This window comes from Caretta caretta, chromosome 22 (genome assembly GCF_965140235.1).
Source record: "Caretta caretta isolate rCarCar2 chromosome 22, rCarCar1.hap1, whole genome shotgun sequence".
Classification (NCBI taxonomy): Eukaryota; Metazoa; Chordata; order Testudines; family Cheloniidae; genus Caretta; species Caretta caretta.
Window position 1 is genome coordinate 6,599,589 of NC_134227.1, and position 20,577 is coordinate 6,620,165.

The 20,577-nt window shown below is 54.5% G+C and overlaps 1 protein-coding gene across 4 annotated transcripts in view; it reads right to left on the reverse strand.

Moving 5' to 3' along the window:
• ROBO3 (roundabout guidance receptor 3) overlaps positions 1–20,577 on the reverse strand; it is a 237,845-nt gene that overhangs the window by 96,326 nt on the left and 120,942 nt on the right. For all 4 annotated transcript variants that reach the window (XM_075122174.1, XM_048827595.2, XM_075122175.1 and 1 more), the window contains exon 2: positions 19,424–19,750. In XM_075122174.1, the coding sequence (XP_074978275.1) occupies positions 19,424–19,750 (327 nt within the window). The remainder of the gene's footprint in view (positions 1–19,423; positions 19,751–20,577) is intronic.

Genomic DNA, 20,577 nt, shown 5'->3' on the forward strand with positions numbered 1-20,577 from the left:
TTTTGTGCTCTAGTGGAGGGTGCCCTTACCCCGTCAGGGGGAGGGATACGCACTAACTAGTAGCATGCGTGATGTATCCAGCAATCCATTCAGAGATCCCCTGAGTGGACAGCTCGTCCCATGAGCTCTCAGCTATGGCAAGAAATAGCCTTGGAGACATTGAGAGATTTGGTTCTCTGCAAGTAGAACGCCCAGGCACGCCTGACATCCAGGGAAGGAAGGGGCAGGGGTTTGGGGAGGAGAACAGGAAAGTGGATAGCTTGGCTGGCATTGGGGAGGAATGAAGAAAGCTTTCCCTTGTGAAGTACACGGTGAGGGTCATAAGGGCTCCCATATCGCCCACCCTTCTGGCTGAGGTAATAGCCACTAAGAACATGACCTACATGGACAGGTGGGACCTGGAGCCTGTTGCCAAGGGTTCAAATGGTGGCCCAGTAAGTGCTGATAGGATGAGACTGAGGTCCCATTGAGCTATAGGTTTGATGACTGGCGGAAAGGCCCTAACCAGGCCTTTCCTAAACCTCACTGTTATAAGGTGAATAAAGATGGAACGTCCATCTACTGGAGAAAGGCAGACATCGATTGCTGCACGATGGGACCCACAGTGAGCTAATGGAAACACTCGAGTTCTGTATAAACAGGAGGGGATCTAAAATGACTGGGATATCTGTAGCTTATCCTGAGCCCCGGTCAAGAAGCATCTCCACTTAGCTGAGTAGCAGGTTCTAGCTGAGTCTTTCCTACTCCGAGTAAGATTAGCTCGGACGGGTGTCGAGCATGAGCATTCTAGTTCTGATGCTCATCCAAACACCAGGCCATGAGCTGGAGTGGGTCTGGACTGGGGCATCTGACTCTGCCGCCTTCCACAGGAAGGAGATATGGGATGGGGCGGATCCTGATAGAACGGATCGACATCCTCAGGAGCTCTGTGAACCAAAACTGTCTGGGCCAGCTGGGAGCACTGTCCTGTCTCTAGCCCTCTCCTGGCAGATTAGAGTGAGGGGCTTGTACCTGGCAGAGAGTTGCTTGTCTGATAGGGCCGACGTGCCAGGGGTCTCCTTGGCCCATATCAGAGTGAGGCCTCAGAGTCTTCTCCATAAGGTCTTTTCTTAATCTACGCTCACAAGCACGGCAAGTTTGCAGCAGAAAAGGGCGACAGACACTGCACTTTGCAGCAACATGCGCCTCCCGCAACAGTAGGGACAGAGTTGGTGCTCGGCCCTCGGGAGAAGGAGTGAGAGCAGGAGACAGCTCGTGAAACCCAGGACTCTGGGCATGGTCCCAAGGCTGCGGGGATGGAGTCCCTGGTACGCGGAGAAAAATGACTTATACTAACTACACTGAAAACTCACTATGGTAACGTGACTATTTACAAATATATTTAGAGGCCAAAGATGAAAGCTGGAGAAATCTTTGGACACAAGGCGTCTGACTCAGGCCACAGGGCAGTAAGAAGGAACTGGAGAAGCATTGGCCCTCAATCTGGAACATGTCAATAACTGTGGGTGTTCGAATTTCCCGACTCAGGCGCGTGGCATGCACACTCCCCCCATGGGGAGTACAGATAGGGACCAGCGCGCCAAGGACAGGATAATGATACCGGTGCAAGGCAGGGTCCTGACCCTGCAGACACTCGCAGTGACGAGTACTGGGCGGGTGCGAGGAGTCCCACTGCACTCAGAGGGGCAGATGGGGCAGGACGGGGGCCACTGTTTCAGAGTGGCAGGAGGGGCGGCATCTCTCCTTAGTGAGAGCAGCAGCGATTGCTGGGGGAGGATGGTTTCAGTCAGGCAGAGGCCAGATTCTATAACCAGGAGACCTGGCAGATCAAGATGGGCTCGGGGAGGAGGCACTTGAGTAGCTGCTGGGCTGGGTGCGCGGAGTTAAGTCCCCAGCTCAGCGGAAGGGCCTGCCACTCTGCTCCTTTCAGACACTCCTCACTTCATTTACAGCCCCGGCTGAGTGCGCTAAGTGCCCCCTGGAACTTCTCCCCTGCCAAGTTTCATGCCTCACAGTTGAGCCACTTCTGAGTCATGCCACGCACAATACAATGACACAGCTTGGATCATTTTTCCAGAGAGAAGGGTCATTTTCCCACCCTCCCCTAGCTCAGCGACGGCCCAAGAGGCTTCTCCAAACTTGCAAATAAAACCCCCTACGTTTGGCCAGAGAGCGGACCTGGAGAATTTCAGCCAGAAAGGTGAGATGTAGAGTTGTGAGCAGGTGCGACTAGTAAAGGAAACTCCCCAGCAGCCTTCGCCAGCCCCAGACAGGGAAATCCAGGAGCACCACCCCCCGAGCAGGGCACAGGAGTCTCATTCCAACAGCCACCCACTAAGCCACGCAGTGACCTCGTGTCCCTCTCCCCGTCCCATCCCCCTGCCCTCCCCCTTCCAGAGCCCCACTGTCACCTCTCCCTCGTATAAAGGGAGGAGAACGACTGCCTGCACCCCTGCCCTGCCCGCTCCAAGCCAGCCATGAATGGGCATCAGGTCTAGGCAGGGAGGGGCAGAGCCAGCTGCAGCCTCACACCCACACAGCTGGGCACAGAGCAGCCCCCTAGAGGCAGGAGTCTGCACTGCACCTGCTTTCTTTCCACCAGGCGTCCACAGTGACTGCAACGCATGGTTGCATTTCCTGAGCCCACATGGACCAGAGCCTCACTTCCAAGCCAATCTGCCATTCCCTTTAACGCAAGGGCACCTGGAGCCCTCTGCTGTGGGGGTGGGGACAGAAGAGGCGGTCGCCAAGAACCCTGTAATAAACCCTCATGGCCCACCAAGCTGCCAGGCTCCACCTCCCCCCTTGAGCAGATCCTTGTCCTACTTGACCAGGCAGGATTCCATCACCAGGAACCAAGGCTCCCGAGTCCCAGTGTGGAAAACAGCACAAAAGAGGCTTGCATGCATTTACATGTAGTTCTATGAGTCAGGCACCTCCCAGGTGTGGATGGTGTTGCGGGGGGCGGGGGGTGGAGGGGGGGCTGATCCCATGGCAGAGGGACGGGAATGGCCAACAGAGAGACTGAGGGTGAAAGCAGGTTTGGGGAGTTTGCACGAGTGCATTAAAGACCAAGGTGCTCTTGGGTAGCAGATGACTGGCAGGGAGGGGACACCTGGTCCAGGTGGCCTTGGTATGAGAGTGCACGGAGAATACTGACCAACCGGGGGGACTTCAGAGCAGAGTGAGAACTACAAGAAAGCAGCAGCAGGTCCTGGAAGGGCTGGTTTAGGAGGAAGAGCTAAATTTGTGTCAAGCTTGGGCAGGACAGGGCTGAGATGATATTGCAAGTGGTGCCCAGACGTGTAGTCTGGGAAGGGACTGTTTATGCTGGGCCCTGTGGGGTGATCCCACACAGCAAGGCACAGTGGGCTCGGAAGTAACCTCCCACGGGACTGACGGGAGCCCCACGACACTTAACAGCCTTGAGAAAAGCACCAGCCAGGCAGCAGAACATGGTGTAGGCCCCGCGGGAATGGATGGGCCATGCCAGGCTTTTCCCATCGATGTGCTGGGCCTCCCATTCGAACCTGTCTCCACATGCTCCTGGCTCCGGCTCGCTCTGCACCTTGGCCCTGGAGCTTCTGCTGCTGGCTCCCGGACCAGAGCCCAGCTTGGTGAGAAGCCTGAGGAAAATCCCTTCAGCCATGGTGGAGTTCATGGAAAGCGAGCTGGGCGTGGTGCATTGGAAGGCTGGTTACTCACAGGCTCTGGGCGAGCCGTGAAGGCAGTCAGCTAAAGGCACTCAGTGGGTAAAGTAGACACCTGCCAAGGTTTTAGCAGATCCTAATCTCCCCCAGTGCCAGCATGCAGTGCCCCGCCCAGCCTGACAGGCCAGGGAGGCACATCGGAGATCTGGCTTTGTGCTGAACTTTGGACCCTACCTGCATTGTCTCCTCGGGCACATGCTTAATGGTGCACCCTCAACATGAGATGGGAAGGGGGACTCGTTTATTTTAAAAACACAAACCAGGTAAATGTAAAGAAGAGAAGCGGGACGTGTGGGCATGCCCGGAGCCTGCACCAAACGGCAGCACGTGCAGGGGGCATGGAGCCTGCTGCATGCACATGGGGAGAGATGGAGTCGATGCATGGGAAGAAGCAGTCTCTGGGCATGGCCCATACCACACTCTAGCGGCAGGATGGCTCCAGGTTTGCTCCAGCAAGGGCATGGCTGTAAACAGCTCGTCAGCCGGGGCGCTGGGCCCCAGGAGAACAGCACCCATTCCGAGCAGCGCAGCGGCAGGGTGCCCTGGGGTGCTCTGCACCCAGTGAGGCTGCGGCTGTCGCGCGCAGGGCTGTCTAACACCTCGCCCTGGTGTTACCAGGGTCTGGGGAGCTAGAATCCCGGCCGGGATCTCCTAGGCTCAGGGTGGCTCGTTACCTGACCGTGCTCTTCCCAAGGTTCCCAAATTCCAAAACGTTCCTAAGAAAAGCAGGCCGCTCGCCGACAACAGAGAGGAGCAGGAAAAGGCCTCAGCCTTGCATTCCCTTCGCCACCTTTCACTCGGCATTTCCCTCTGGCCAGGGGTCTGCAAGGACAGCAGGGGCTGCTATTCCAGTTGGGATGCCAGGGTTTCCCACCTGAAAGATGTACACGCCTGGGCATCACTCAGCGCCCCTCCCTGCCATCTCTGTGTAACCCCCACTGGAGCATGAGAACTAGGCTTTGATCGCTGCTATTTTAATCTCCTTTGGAAACAGATGTTCCTGGTGCATCTCCCCAGCCCCTGGGCTCGGTCTGTCCCCACCGCTCACGCTCACGGCTGACCCTTCACTGTTCTGTCGCTTCGCCCTCCTTCCTTTGCACACACAACCACCACATTCGGACAGGGATAACTTTCCCCCCAGGTTCTGCAGCCTGGCTGCGGCAGGGACTGTCCTTCCTCCTTACTGCGGTATAGCTTTCATAAGAGCCAGTCACACTGGCAAGGTCCCAGTACATAAAGTCATAGATTCCAAGGCCAGAAAGGACCATGTGTTCATCTAGCATCCGGCCCATCAGACCTTTTAATTTGGCCCTTGAGCTCCTGCCGGGGAGCAGGGTTGGGGGCTTGCCCCGCTCCAGAGTTCAAGCCGGGGAGCAGGGTCAGGTGCTTGCCCCACTTCGCGCGCATCACAGAAGCAGCAGCATGTCCCACCTCTGGCTCCTATGCGTAGGGGCAGCCAGGGGGCTCCACACACTGCCCCCGCCCCAAGCACCAGCTCTGCAGTTCTCCTTGGCCAGGAACCACGGCTAACGGGAGCTGTGGGAGCGATGTCTGCAGATATGGCAGCGCGCAGAGCAGCCTGGCCGTGCCTCCACATAGGAGCCAGAGGCGGGACATGCCACTGCTTCTGGGAGCTACTTGAGGTAAGCGCCACCCGGAGCTTGCACCCCGGACTTTCTCCTGTGTGCTGACCCCCTGCCCCAGCCCTGATCCCTCTACCACCCTCTGAACCCCTCGGTCCCAGCCCAGAGCACCCTCCTCCACCCCAAATCCCTCATCCCCAGCCCCACCCCAGAGCCTGTACCCCCAGTTGGAGCCCTCACCCCCCCCCACCCCAACCCTCTGTCCCAGCCCGGAGCCCCCTTCCACACTCCAAACCCCTCAGCCTGGAGCCCCCTCCCCCACACCCCATCCCAGAGCCCCCTCCCACACTCCAAACCCCTCAGCCCCGCCCGGAGCCCCTCCCACACCCTGAACTCCTCATTTCTGGCCCCACCCCAGAGCCCACACCCCCTCAGCTGGAGCCCTCACCCCCTCCCGCACCTCAACCCCCAATTTCTTGAGAATTCATGGCGTGCCATACAATTTCCATACCCAGATGTGGCCCTCAGGCCAAAAAGTTTGCCCACCCCTGCTAGAGGCTGTGATCAAGTCACCCCTTAACCGTCTCTTTGTGAAGCTCTTTGAGCGTATCACTCTAAGGCAGGTTTTCTAACCCTTTAACCATTCTAGTCGCTCTTCTCTGAACCCCTCCCATTTATCAGCATCCTTCTTGATCTGTGGGCAGCAGAACTGGGCACCGGAGTCCAGCAGTGGTTGCCCCAGCGAACGAACAGACATCAGCCACCGGCACAGAGCTCGGAAAGAGACTGCATGGCAGCTGCCTCCAGCACCCCAGATTCGCTCCCCTTTGAGTCCCCTCACAGGAAGGGCGTGTCCCGCGCATGCAGATTTCTCGTATTTGTGCAGAGCGCTGTAGCTCCCTGATGGAAATCCTCCCACGCGGTCGGACAGCTGATGCCTCTGGGCAATGACGTAAGCTACCCTGGCTGAGGTATCTTACCTCAAGTAGCTGCATTCTAGTGCAGCTGCCATTGATCTCCTGCTGCTCCCTGCTTTTTTTTGGCGGGGGCGGGTAGAGGTGCTTCCCTCTCTGCCCTCAGAAAAGGTGGTTTCTTCCCACCCCATCAACTCTGAGTCCAGGGCACTCACCCATTCCTGCCAGAAGCTTAGAAATAGCCAGACACAAATTGCAGAGAAACAAGCAGTTATGCAGGTGTCCCAGAGCCTGCCAAGGGGCAAGTGAGAATACCACAGACTCTTCCAAAGACAGCCAGCCTGAAAAACTAGTTTTGCAAAAGATTCCTACGTGGTTTTTGTTCAGAAAGGGTCAAAGCAGACCCAATTGCGGGGGTTCAGGAGGGTTTACAAAGTAACCACAGCACAACACCAGGAACAAAGGCCACATTCTAAGGTCAAGAGGGCGCCTAAAAAAATAAAATCTGGATTTTCTTTAAAATACACTCCTAGCCCATAGTCCAACACCGCTCACAGCCAAGTGGGTAATCTGGACAGACAATTCCATGGTGCCAGCAGAGTCTGCCCAAATCCAAACTTAGCGACAATGTTTCCTAACATGCATACAAGCAAAATCAAATGGCTTTATCTTCGTTGCTTTTAGTTTCTCCCTCTCACTGACTGCCCTCCACTGCCTTTTTGCTGCACACCTGGCTGCATGTTTTAACATTCAGCAGCTTAGGAATGTTTTTAAGGCACAAAAAAAGCAGAGCTAGAGAAATGTTTGAAGTGAGAAAAGCAGAATTTGTTTCCCATTTGTGTGATTCAAAAGAAGAAATTGCTTGAATAAGTTCTCTTCATTCCCCTCCCTCCCTCATCTTCTCCCCCTTCCCGTGAGGGATGGTGAAATGCTCCTTGAACTCAGCCTCACACCTCGGGTGGTGGCAGCCATGTGAGCAGGCTGGCAGGACTGGGGGTATCGGGCAGACCTTGAGCAAGTTTCCCCTTGAGAGCCAATCAGTAGCGCTGAGACAGGCTAGTGCTGCAAGCACAATCAAGGACTGCTAGTCTGCCAAAGCCTCCCCACAATCCCCAGGCTCCTGCCCCGGTGGCCTTTTCTTGTCCTTTACCTGTTTGCTTACTGGAAATCACCTAGCACTGCATGTAGGCGTGCTCAGCAGGCAATCCCCACACGCACATGTGGCTTCCGATGCCAGCTACTGCTTTCCTTCAGTGCCGGACCAGAGAACACCCCCGAGACAGCATCTCAGCCGGCTGCCGGGTGGCAGAGGCCACCACCATGGAACTGGTGCATCTCTGCCGCGACTCGGGGAGCAAACCCCAAAGTGCCAAGCTCTCCAATGGGATTTCTAAGAAGCTGAGCCCAGATGAGAAGTGCTCAGATCCCTTTGCTACAAGTGAGGTTTGAGGCATGTCTGCAGCAGGCGTTTCCTGGGACCGTGATGTGCCCTGCAAAGGGGAGAAATGGTTGTGTACTTTTTTAGGGTTCTGTATGCTGGAGAACAGAAGCCTGAAAGTTGTAACTATAGCTGGTCAACAGCAGGACCGGCTGTTCCGGGGCAGCCCGAGCAGGCAGCCAGCTGGCCTGGGAGTCTGGAAGCCTGGGGTCCCCCACCTAGGGCAGTCTGCATGACTCTAGGACAGCCTCACTGAGGACACTGGGAGCTGGGTCTATCACTCCTAGGCTCCCCGCTCCATGGCAGGGCACTGGTGGATGCTCTTTGCTGGATCCCGGGCAGGTGTTTCAGTGAAAGTTTTGTTGAATCTGCCACAGAATCAGCAAAACATTTTGGTCCAGTGAACCAGCATTTTCTGACTAAACCAAGTTTCTGACTGTGACAAACAGGCCCCTTGACAAAGGGTCCCCTGGTCTTCGCAAACAACTCGTCTCAGACCTGACAAGCTCACTACATCAAATGCATGGCTTGAAGGGGATTTGTCCATAAAGGAGAACATGGAAGATCTCTATCGAAAGTTGAGGTTATTGAACTTTCTGATGTTCATAGCCATGGCAGGATGTGTGCATGGGTGACACTTAAGGAATAATGTACCTATATCGAGGTTTATACCCTTATGGGCTTAAAGCTAAGGGATGTCAGCAGGCCACGATACCACTGGGTAACGGCCTCTAGGCAGGCAGAAGCTGCCACCCCTCCCTGTCAGCTGGTGATGTTACGCCAGGCTCAGTTGTCCACCCCTGCCCCATCCCAGGACAGTCAATGGAAAGCCATCACAGACAACTGAAAACAACCGAAACCACTTGGAGATAAAGAAAGGACATGGTATCAGGTGGGGGTCGCCTGTCTATGAACAGAGAAAAAGACTGTCTCAGTGTGACATCGAGTGGGGAGTACTCTCTGGGTCCATTCACCGAGGAGACAGCTTGTGGAGCGGGGGTGTTTCATGGAAGATCAGATCCTGGTTCCCGTGAAGCCAGCCAGCTCTGCAACAGACTGAACTTTGGGGGTGAGGGGACCCACTTTATCAGCTAAAAGAGGGAATTTCATTAGTAAGTGTTGGCCCTAGTTCGTGTTCTGTGATTTTGTTTTGTAGTGTAGCCATTTGCTTCCATCACGCTCTCTTGTTTCTGGTAGAACCCCGTCCTTCCTTAACTCACCCTTCGTTTGTTCCAGTACCAGTGCCGTGAGTTATATGGGAGCAGTGGTTTAACTGGGGTCCCTGCACCTTTGGGGGCAAAGGCTCTGGAGTTTTTGTGAGTAGCCAGTGTCAGGGGCTGGATAGCACAGGGGAGTGGTGCACCTATTGCTAACTGCAAGGTGAAGTCAGGGCTGGCACAGCCCAGAGGAGAACATAAGAACAGCCAGACTGAGTCAGACCAAAGGTCCATCTAGCCCAGTATCCTGTCTGTCGACAGTGCCAATATCAGGTGACCCAGAGGGAATGAACAGAACAGGATCAAATGATCCATCCCCTGTTGCTCATTCCCAGCTTCTGGCAAACAAAGGCTAGGGACACATTCCCTGCCCATCCTGGCAAATGGCCATTGATGGACCTGTCCTCCATGAACTTACCTAGTTCTTTTTTGAACCCGCAGGAGAGTGCCTGAGTGGCTGAAAGGCTGGGGCTACCAGGGAGCTGACACCCAGTCACACAGACAAAACTCCCTCACGCTGGAGGCAGGGGGATAACGAGGCAACTCAGAGTTCTGGGTACCCCGAGATCCATCACAGTGGCCAGATCTACTCCTGTTTCCCCCCTTTACATTCATTTTGCTCGTTTTACTGCCATAGAAACTCTCAGAACATGATGCCTGCTCTCCCCGCTCGGACTGGCAGAACCCTGGGCTGGCTCAGGCCTCACCGACAGGAGATGGTTTCACCCGTTTAACAAATGGGGCAACTTTAAACAGATTTAACTAAATATGATTCGCGCGAACCTGGTGCAGCTCAGCCAGGTGCAGAGGGGGCGTGCTCAGCCCTGAGCTGAGAAAAGCATTGCAGAGGTGTTATCAACAAGAAGAGTTGCACACAACCCGAATAAATTCCTTCCCCTCTCCTGCAGGTTCCACTGTTCTAACCCCACCAGCTCTCCGCTCAGCCAGAGAGCCTGCCAGGGTAGACAGGACCTGGTTTTCTATGCAGATTTCCTTTATAATCAATGGCTGCGAATGCCACCACAGAATCACTTATAGCTCTGTGCATCAAATCCCCTGGGCACTGGGGATGGCTTACATCTCCAGGCAGGTACCTCTGAGCTAACAGGAGCATCTGCAACCTCTGGGACACGTTACACTGATCTTTAAAACATTTCAGCTAGAAAGCAGCCTTTGGGACCCCAGCCATTGTGCTGACCTGTGCCGGAAGAGTTAGCATAGTATCAAGCCTTTGTGGCAATCAATGCAGGCACCAGATCAACACGTCTTTGAGCCTCTTTAGAGGAGAATGGGATTGCATGGCTGCAGCTCAATCAATTTCACCCACCATTGGAAACACTGATTAACTCTATGCAAATGATTTTCCCGTTGGCTAGCAGGAGCGGCACCTCCGCAAACCTGAGTGCACACAACAACGACTTTGGTGGTTCGGAGCCAGGGAAGAGAGCTAGCCAAGGGTGGAGTTATCAGCAGTGGAAATTTGTAATGCAAATAACAGCCCCACCATTTACCACCCTCGGCTGAAATGTGCAAGAGAAAAGAGAGACTGGACACTCTGGCCCAAACGTAACAGGCGAAAATCATCAACAGAGCCAGAGTCACGTCTGCCCCTCTCTCAAGTAACAACCACAGCTGACCTGTGGCCACGAGGGAAGGGAGTTTTTCCGAGTTTCTAACTCGGAACCCAAGTGACCCTTTCACGTGTCGAACACAAAAGAGTCTGATCTGCCCAAGCACATTCTGCCTGCAGACAGGAGGCTAAGAGGGTCACCCAAAGGGTTCCCGTTACTTAGGAAATGACTTAATTCCTTCCCCCTTGTAGCCAGCACTCATTTCCTAGCCCAGGCCCCAGCTGAGCCGCTCTCTTCCCATATCACTGGTTTGGAAGCCCTTAAAGGGAGAGCTCTAATAACATGCTCTCGCTCCCCTCGCCCCTCCTGGAGCGGCTGCACTTTACCACTGGGAGGTCCTGTAAGCACTGGGAAGAGAAATTCCTGTCCAAATGAGAGAATACCTTCCAAACAAGGCTGCTGTCTGATTACAAGGCTTGGTAAGTGGCCGCGCTAGACAGTAATTCCTGCCAAAGCCCTGTCTGTGAATGCGCCAGGGGAAGACAGAGCGCTCTGGGGTGTGTGTATCACTGGTTTATTGTTATCTTCAGCCAGCTCCACAGCCCCAAATTTCAAAATCACAAGGTCAAAACATCTGAAATCCATTAGGAATTTCTAAAATTAGCCTGTCAACGCAGGGTTCCAGCCGCTGCTTCCAACACAAACGCCAACGCCCTGCACCGGGGGAGTGACGGGCTGTCAGCACCGAGTCACGGCTCCCCCAGCCAAACTGATGGGACGCCCCCAGAGACTGCTCCTGTCCTCCAGCTCCCTCCTCTCCCGGGGCAGCCCTGGCGGCGAGGGGGGGGGGGGAAGCTGCTGCTATTTTGTTTGTTCCCCCCGCTGCCCCCTCTCCAAATTACATAAACGCCTCCTGTCTGGGTAATGGACTGAGAAGTGACACAAAAATCAATAAACAATTCCCGTTTGGAGATGGCCGGCTGCTGTTCCGAGCGGCTGCCTGGGCATCTCTGCCTGGAGCTGTCAGCATGTCCTCAGTCACTCACAGAGCCGGCGTCCCCTCCCCCACCCCCAAATCTAACCCCGTGAGCTTCCGGCATCAAACAAAGGCCATAAGGTCAGAGGGGGCATGCTCGGCTTGCCCCACCTGGGTTTTGTCCGTGCTGGCAGGTGGGGACGAGCAGTGCCCGGGAAGGCAGGGGCAGTGCACTGAAGACCGGAGCTAAGAACCCCGGCCTAGACCCAACTGCTCACTTGGGATACTAGCCGGAGCCAGATTTCCAGCTCTCTCTTCACCGGGCCACCCACGGGCTCCTTACCCTGCCCCTCCCCTCACAACAGCCCCAGCAGCTCCTGGATGCGCCTTTCCTCTGTGCTTTGTTTTCCCGGCCTAAGGAGCCCGGAGCCCATTGCCTCGAGAGTGACGGTCTATCCCCCCTGCCAGGAACGCACAGGGCAGGAGCCGCTGCAGCAGGCTCAGGGCGCGGCATGAATCCCAGGGCTGCTGCGCTCACTGCACTCCAAGGGACCAGTCAACACGCACTCGGAAGGGGGGCCAGTCTCTGCCTGCAGCCGCAGCCTGTCTGTCAGCATCGGGGAACTCACCTGGGCTGGGAGAGGGGGCTGCTGGCAAATCCCTCCAGCCCAGAGCTGCCCGCTGCGTCTGCTGTGGCACACAAACCAAGCTCCCAATGGCCAGACAAAAGCCACTTCTCCTGCCTGTAGCCACCGGATCTCAGAGGAGGATCCCCAGCATCCCGCGATCTATCCTTCTGGAGAGCCAGGACTTCGCCCGTGCAGCCCAAACATTCGTTCCATTCACTGATCAGATGTTGTTACGGTCACAATAAGGCCTGAGAGTTCCCAGAAGCCACGTGGCCCATCCATGTCCTGTTCACACCGTCCATGAACCCAGAGCCAGAACAAGAGTCTGAACCAGAGGCAAAACTTGTGGAAGTCAAGAGCAACAAAGATCCTTTTCTGAGCAGCAACTCATTTGTGGGCATGTTTCCTATGCTACTGCTCAGAGCCCCCTGCAGGGACCAGACCAGCGCCCCACCTTGCCGGGTGCAGATGCAGAGCAAGAGATGGTCCCTCCCTGCCCAGTTCACAATCTAAATAGACAAGACACAGGACTTGGGATCCCCATTTTACAGCTAGGGAACTGAGACACACAACGATGAAGTGGCTTCTCCAAGGTCACACAGGGCGAGAGGCAGGAGCTGAACCCGGATCTCGCATCCAGAGCCTTCCCCCCAAAGCCAGCTTTCCTCTGAGACATGGCATTTGTATTTATACTGCAAACTCGTCAGGCTGGGACGGTCTTACTAGATGGACCTACGGCAGGGAGCCAAGAGAGCCTCTCCAGGCACGAACCCCACAAATAGTAGTGAACTATTAACAGTCAGCAAAGAGACCAATGACAGCTGCGGGAATGGAGACTGGCTAATAAATGCCTGTGCAAACAGTTGGCTGCTGGAGACTAGTCTCCATAACAAGTCACCTGATAGACAGACCAGCCTCAGCTATCCCCAGGAGTGCTCCAGGGGGAGGGGCTGCTCCCCCCCCCCCTCCAGCAGGCCTTTGGTTGTTACGGGGCATGTTGCATTTCGCCCATCCATCAAAGATAGCGAAGGTGCCTGTTACTTGTGGCAATAAGACAGGAATGGATCCAGAGGCTTGTGCTGGGGAATGGCAGAGCGTGAAGAGCGGATGCTAAAGACAGGCTAGCAAACAACTGTGGGAAAGGGCAGTCTGTGCTGAGCCCGGTGTTCCAGCGTCTCTAGGGGGACATCTATGCTGCAGCTGCAGGGGCCATTCACAGCTCGGGTAGCTGGACGTCTGCTCAGGCTAGAGCACTAAAAATAGCAGGGGCCCAGGCCAGCCTCCCCGTACTTGCCTAGGAGCTCAGGGCAGCCGCTTGACCTGGGAATTACACCTCCTAGCTGCAGTGCAGATGTACCCTGGGCGGCCAGGGTTGTTCCTAGCACGCACAGATGCACCAACGTCCTCCAGACCCAGTGGGCCCGTTTTAACCCCCACTCTCCTTTGCCCTGAACTTTGGGAACACCCTCGCTTGGGGCTGGGCTCAGGCCAAACAGCCAGTGATTCTTAAAGCACCGCCACTTAGGGTACGTCTACACTGCGAACTCCTTATGGCGTCACGTAGAGTCCGTACCCCGCACGCCCCCCGGCGCAGGTATACATAGCAGCGTACCCAGTGAGGCACGGCTTAGGGGAGACATGACACACCTGGGGCTTAGGCCCAGGGCACGTGTCCTACACAGCTCTCTACTCGCCCGAGCAGCACCTCACCTGCGGCAGGGAATGGCTCCGGCAGCTCCCAGCCGCCTCTCCCCTGCCATGGGCCCTACATGCTGCTGCCAGCAGTACGCAGTATCGACAGGCCCTCCGTTCAGGGTAGACATACCCCTGCATTTTCAAAGCAGTGGGAAAACCCCAGCGCAAACAACCCGTTCATTAGGTCTGAATAAAATCCACTTGGAGTTCTGCAAGCTTGGGGCAAAACACCAAACCCAACCCAACCCAGCTTCTTTTCAGCAGTTAAGTTACTGAAGCTTCTACCTTCAGACTCGCCAGGCAGCTTGTCCTGAATGAGAGCCCCTGAGAAAAAAGGCTTTGTTTTAAAGCTTCCTCCTCAATGAGATACTCTCTCCTAGATACTCACCCTCCAACCCACCACCGATCGGAGCCAGTACCCCCAGCTGCACTCATTCACATGACCCTCTCGTGGCTGGTCCATCAGGGGATGAGACCTACTGGTGAAAACAGGGACTCTCCCGCCACTCAAGAGGGCAGCAGGGGCCTTGCTTTTGGAGCAGAAGGTCCAGGGTTCTCAGCTCAGCTCCCCAGGGGAGCATGTGGTAGAAGAGGGACATCTGGAACCCCCCACCTGTATCCTGCAAAGAGAACAACTCACGCCCACGCAGCCAGGAGAGACCATGCCCTGCCCTGCAGGCAGCCAGCCAGCAGAGAGAGGCACCGCTGCATTGAAGGGAATGGGGCGTGGTGGAGCTCTGCTGCATGATGCCCATATTAAGAGCATTAGAATCCATCTATCCCAGTGCCAGGTGCTTCAGAGAGAATGAACAGAACAGGGCAATTACCAACAGATCTATCCCCAGTTGTCCAGTCCCAGCTTCTGCCAGTCAGAGGCGTAGGGACACCCAGAGCATGGGGCTGTGTCCTTGACTATCCTGGTTAATAGTCATTGATCGACCTATCACCCATGAACTTATCAAATTCTTTTTTGAACCCTGTTATACTTCTGGCCTTCAGAATGTCCCCTGGCAATGAGTTCCACAGGTTGACTGGGCACTGTGTGAAGAAGTACTTCCTTTTGTTTGTTTTAAACTGCAGTTGGTGACCCCTAGTTCTTGTGTTATGGGAAGGGATAAATAACACTTCCTTATTTACTTACTCCACCCCAGTCAGGATTTTACAGACCCGGATCACATCTCCCCTTAGGCATCTCTTCTCCAAGCTGAAAAATCCTAGCCTCTTCAATCTCTCCTCATACAGGAGCTGTTCCATACCCCTAATCATTTCTGTTGCCCTTCTCTGCACCTTTTCCAATTCTAATAGATCATTTTTGAGATGGGGTGATGAGAACGGCACACAGTATTCAAGCTATTCTGATTTAGTTGGGGATTAGTCCTGCTTTGAGCAGGGGGTTGGACTAGATGACCTCCTGAGGTCCCTTCCCACCCTGATATTCTATGATTCTATGGGCGTACCGTGGATTTATATCATTGCATTATGATATTTTCTGTCTTATTATCTGTCCCCTCCCTAATATTGGGGCACTGGGGAGGAGAGGAATCTAGCTGGTTTGTAGAGCTCTGAAGGGCTCAGTCCTGGGGAGTGTGTGCTGCTCTGAGGGGCAGCTGGAGGAATCACAGCTTCATTTTACTAAGTCTCCTTTTCCTTTCTTTATTGGCAGCTTCCAGTTCCAAAGGATTTGGGTTCTACAGACTAACTGCTGGGAGCAAATCCAAGCATCTCCAAGGCCCCAAAGCTGCTGCATGCAAGTCCTTGCTAGCCTAGGAATAACTCACCCGGTGCGTTTCCTTCTCGGGAGCCTTTTATAGACCTTCCTTATTTGACAGGTTTCAGAGTAACAATTACCCTGGCTGCAGCACACTCCTTCGATAGCTTTAGTCAGGCGGCAACTTCTCAGCCCAGCCAGAAATCACCTAGGCTAGTATGGCCGGCTCCCAGCCTGTAATGTTGGTGACTCAAGGGCTTAGCAGAAATGACATTTCATTTCCTATGCTGCGGGTGACTTTACATGGCCTTGTCATAGGTAACATGGTCATTTATCTTGTGCAACCATCGCCTGGCTGGGGTTTGCGCTGTTTGTTTGCAGATCTTTGTCTCTGTAGAGCCATTAGGGAAGACAATGGGGTCAGGACACCGAGGAACAGCACAGAGGAGACTGGTTGGGAGGTCAGGGCAGATAAATACAGCCAGGGTCTCTTTGGCTGGAGGGGCACAGAGAGCTGGGAAAGACACATCACAGCCTGCCTGGAATGCAGTCTGCCATTGCCGGCTGTGGACAAAGCGGACTAATCAGGAGTGTTTGTTCACCTCGAGTCAGGAGCACAAAGAAACAGCTGCAGATAGGCCAGAGAAAAGAATCTGATCGCAGATATGAGTCCCTCTCTGCAGCATATGTTCTTCCAGCCAAAGGGGAGCGCATACCTGGGTGCAGAGGGACAGAGATATTTCCAAGGCGCTGGCCCATTACTGCGCTGGGGGGAATTCTCGGAGGCTAATCCTGAAGGTATGTGCAAAGACCCCAAGTCAGGAGCGGGTGACTGATGGGCTGGGCTGTTCATACGCTGACAGCTCAGGAGCACAAAGGAATCTAAGCAGGAGAAACCCTTCCCCTAAACAAGGCTAAAGAGCAGAGGCTGCCTATGGCAATTAGGAGCAGATGTGCAGCTATAAGAGCAATGAGGGAAGAGCAAGCCGATCAGTAATCCACCCCAGCAGCTCCCAGGTCACCAGCAGTCAAGAGACCGACAGCCTCCAGTTTGATCTCGGACCCTGTTCCAGTGGTGCAGTGCGCCCAGCCCTGCCTGAAACAAGTGGGGCCCACAAAGCAGGTCGCTGCACCAGCACCAGCAGACTAGACCTGTCAGAGGAGTCCTAGGCGCCGCCTCACCCCTGTGTCTGGGGTTAATTGTCAGTTACCCCAGTGCAAGGGAGCTGAAAACAGTCAATGGGACTGTTAAAGCCAGAGGAGGGGGGGCTCAGGGCAAGTGCAGCTCAAACTCCATTCAGCTCACTTCCCGAAACTGATGAGGTTTCAAGCCGGCAGGGCCCTTTTAGCTTCCAGGTGCTGTCAGCTGTCATTGCCTCTCTTATCATTCACTCTCACCAAGCCCTGCTTACTCCACAGTTCCCAGGGCAAGGCCCCTGGAACCTGCACTGACGGGAGAGTCTGTTCCTGCTTCGTTGAAGTTTAAACTGGAGGGTTCTGGAGAATGGAAATCGAATCAGTCAGCCTAGCAGCCGCTGTTATTGTTTTGATGCCTCCTTCGGTTTGCTTTACACAGCCCCCGCTCACACTTTCAGTTTGTGGCACGGTGCATAGCTGGTGTGAACAACCCACTGAGGCATGGCAGAAGCCAGCGGCAGGGGGCCGTGGAGGGTCAGGCAGCTAGGGAGAGGTCAGGCAGCGGGACAGCTTGAGACAGTAGGAGAAATACTGGAGCTGAACAACCCTGGAACGACTCCCTTCAGGTTTCAGAGTTAACGTCCCACTGAAATGAATGGGCTCTCTGAAAGCTGTTGTTTCAGGCCGGCTGCAGACTCAGGCAGACAGCACTGCATCAGTTCACACTTGATTCCAGGCAGGATGTGAACACCCACAAAGGCCAGGAACAGATGTTTTTATAATGCAAAATGGAACAAGGCCCCTCAGCGAGGAACGGATTCTGCAGCCAATCCCATGGAACACAGAGGGCTCCAACTAGCACCAGTGCAGATCTCAGGGGAACGGGGTAATGGGGTGATGTGGTGAAGGGACCCCACTTGGGTTGTGGCAGGGGTGGGGTTAAGTTTTGTCCCAAGCAGGCAAAAGGACTGATGAGGCTGCAGGACTGTAGTGGAGAAGAGCCCTGCAGACATCTGTGCTCAGGATGCCCCGGGGGAAGCATCCCTCTACTTTCCAGAGGCAGAGAGCAGAGCAGGGAGGGAGCTGTGTCTGTAAGACAGGCAGGTTCCTGCAGGAGGTTCACCCCCCATTTTACTTTTTACTGCATTTTACTTTTTCTGCAGTAAAAACAGCAGCCATGAGCTAAGTTGCAGAGAGTCACATCCTCATGTTCCATCTAAATTGCACCAAACCAGTGTATTATCAGGCTGCTGTGAAGCCACTCCTGTCCTAAGAGTACCCATCACTGGGTAAAGAAACAGATCTTAAGACTTTTAAGAAAACTTTGTTTGACAGCATTCTGCCTGGCAAAGAACCACTTATCAACAGCTGTATTTGTGAAATCTCTACTATTGTTTGGCCTTTGTGGTCCCTACTTCTCTATTATTTATCTGTGTGGTCTCGGTCTGATTCTTTTATTGTTTCAGTCTGTTGCATATCTCATGAATCAACTGAAGTGGTGGGGTGTGATTGGTTAAAGAAGTGTTTTATAATGAGCTAGGATGGGTGAAAAATACCATTTTGTAGGACTTTAGTGTAAAATGACTGGTTAAGGTACGGCTAAGCAGGACCCAAATTTTAACGATATAAACTGGGGTCCAAAGGGAGGTTCTTCAGAACCTAACTTCAGAACACAGCCCAAGGTCAACGCTGCAAAACCATCACACCCTGCTGACCATAGTGTGCAGAAAGCTGGAAGCCCAGACAAGGAGATCCTGACCGGCCACCAGGAAAAGTCTGTCTGCCTTATTAGGAGTGGTGAGCATTGTATGCTTAGCGTGTGTAGTCTGCTGATCAGCTGTTAATAAATATAGGTTAGTACTGTGTCAGGCTATTTCACTGGTAAAAAGCCCCACAGACCCATAGAGCCCTGGGCCCACTGGGAATGGGTGTTAGCCCTGAGCCCATGGAGAGGTACAGTTGGGTCCCTTACTCCCTGAGTGCCCACAAATGTAGGGGGCTGGGAACCCTAAATTGTGCAGGTAACACCGGGAGGCCCCCTCTCCCTGGGGGTCCAGCCTATCTCCCTTTGCTGGTCTGCACTATGGGACAGAAGGCTTCCCGCTGGAAAACGAACACGGCGCAAGCAGGGCTCAGGGTTTCTCCTGAAGGGGCTGAGGCCTGCACAGCTGGGCAGAGGGTGCTGCTATGGGCTCGCTGGGGGTGCCCGTCAGCTCGGCAACTTTTGCAAGAGAATCGTACTCGGACTGCGGGGCTTGGCTGGGAATCCAGGATCGATGAATGCGGAGAAAGGCTCCAGCCCAGACACACACAGCCCAGCCTCCCCAGACCCGTGCGGCACAAAGCCAAGAGTGCTGTGTAAAGGGCCTCGCTGCGTTAACTCTTCACAGAGAGCTAGCATGGCCCTAGCCCGCCATGCCCAGCACTGAGTGCTAGCAGGAGAGGACATTACACAATCATACATTCAAACATCCCCATTGCCCGGTGCCCATAATAACCACAGCCAGCAGGGCAACACCGACCCACCATACCAGCCAGCCGCACATGTGTCGGAAGGCACCAGCTCCCCTCTCGGCAGGAACGCACTTATCCGGCAAGGCAGCTGGCATGAGCGCACAGCAGAGCCCTGGCCAGGCTATGCTGTGCTGCCATTCAACTGCCTCTTAGCAGAGCACGTAGGAGCCAGCCCCAGTGGGAAAGTCTAACACAGCCAGCAAAGTCGTCGGGCCAAATTCTGCCCTGGAGTCCATAACATGACTTCCCACAGCCTGGGCCCCCAGCAACTCCTAGAAACAGCTCGCTCCACCCCAGAACCACCCGGGAGCTTGCTCAGAACCCCACTCACTGGCCACCTCCAGCGACGCGTTCCGGCTCACGGCCTCTCCCAGGTAGTTCCTGGCCACGCACACGTACACGCCCTCGTCGGGCTTGCTCCTCCTGCCGTGGACGATGCGCAGGAAGAAGAGGGAGCCACTAGGCAGCAGCATGCGATGGGATCGCGGGTCCTCCTTGTCCGTCTCCACCCGCTCCCCATCCTTGTACCATTCGATTATCGGGGTGGGGCGCCCCTCCGCCTTGCAGTTCAGCGTCGCTGGCTCCCCCTTGGAAACGATGAGGTCGGAGGGGTGCTCGACTATCCTTGGAGAAAAGTCTTCGAGCCGAGGGCGGGAGCCTGAGAGGCAGAAGAGAGAACAGAAATCAGGGCGAGGGCTCCAGCTGGGAAGGGCAGAGCTCCCAAGGGGATTAATAGCCATGCTGCTGGGAATGGAGACAATGGCCCTCAGCAACCCTGAGCTCACAGGGCTGTGTGGCCCCCTGGCTGAAGATGGGGATGTGGCACTCCGTACCTCAAAGCAGCCCCCTGGAACCCCCATATTCACCCTGTCATACAATTATGTACATTTCATACAAACATGCCATGTAAGATATCTTATGAAAAGTCATGATCTGTGAAACCCATTGTTCTGTCCAAATATGTATTTTCTTAGTGCGTATCGAGTTATGAGATTTTGCTGTATGGTGGTTACTGAAATGTGTTGTCATTTGCTAGTGACATGCAAAGGAGATGAACCACTCCCAGGAGGGTGTTCAATGACAATCATCAGGGGAGGTGTAATCAAGGGATTGACAATTCAATGACAGTTGCACAAGCACCACACAATGGGGACTGCTCAACTCTGTGACTCGGTTGCAGAAGACAACACCAGGGGGATAGCTCCAACCTGTTACTCTGCAAAGCCCACCAGGACACGTCTGGGCTGGTGTTTTCCAGGCATATGGTCTGAGAGTATAAAATAAGAGACAGTGGCATCATGCCATGGCCTTTCTCCTCCCCCACCTATGCTGGAAGCAACAAGAATGCTGGGAAGACAAAGACTTCAGCTGAGGGGACTGGTCCCAGGCTTAAGGGAGAAGCCTGTGTATTAAGAACTGTAACATCCAGTGGGCTTGATCCAAATACTGCCTAGTGCAATAAGATTTAAGATTTCGACTGTCTGC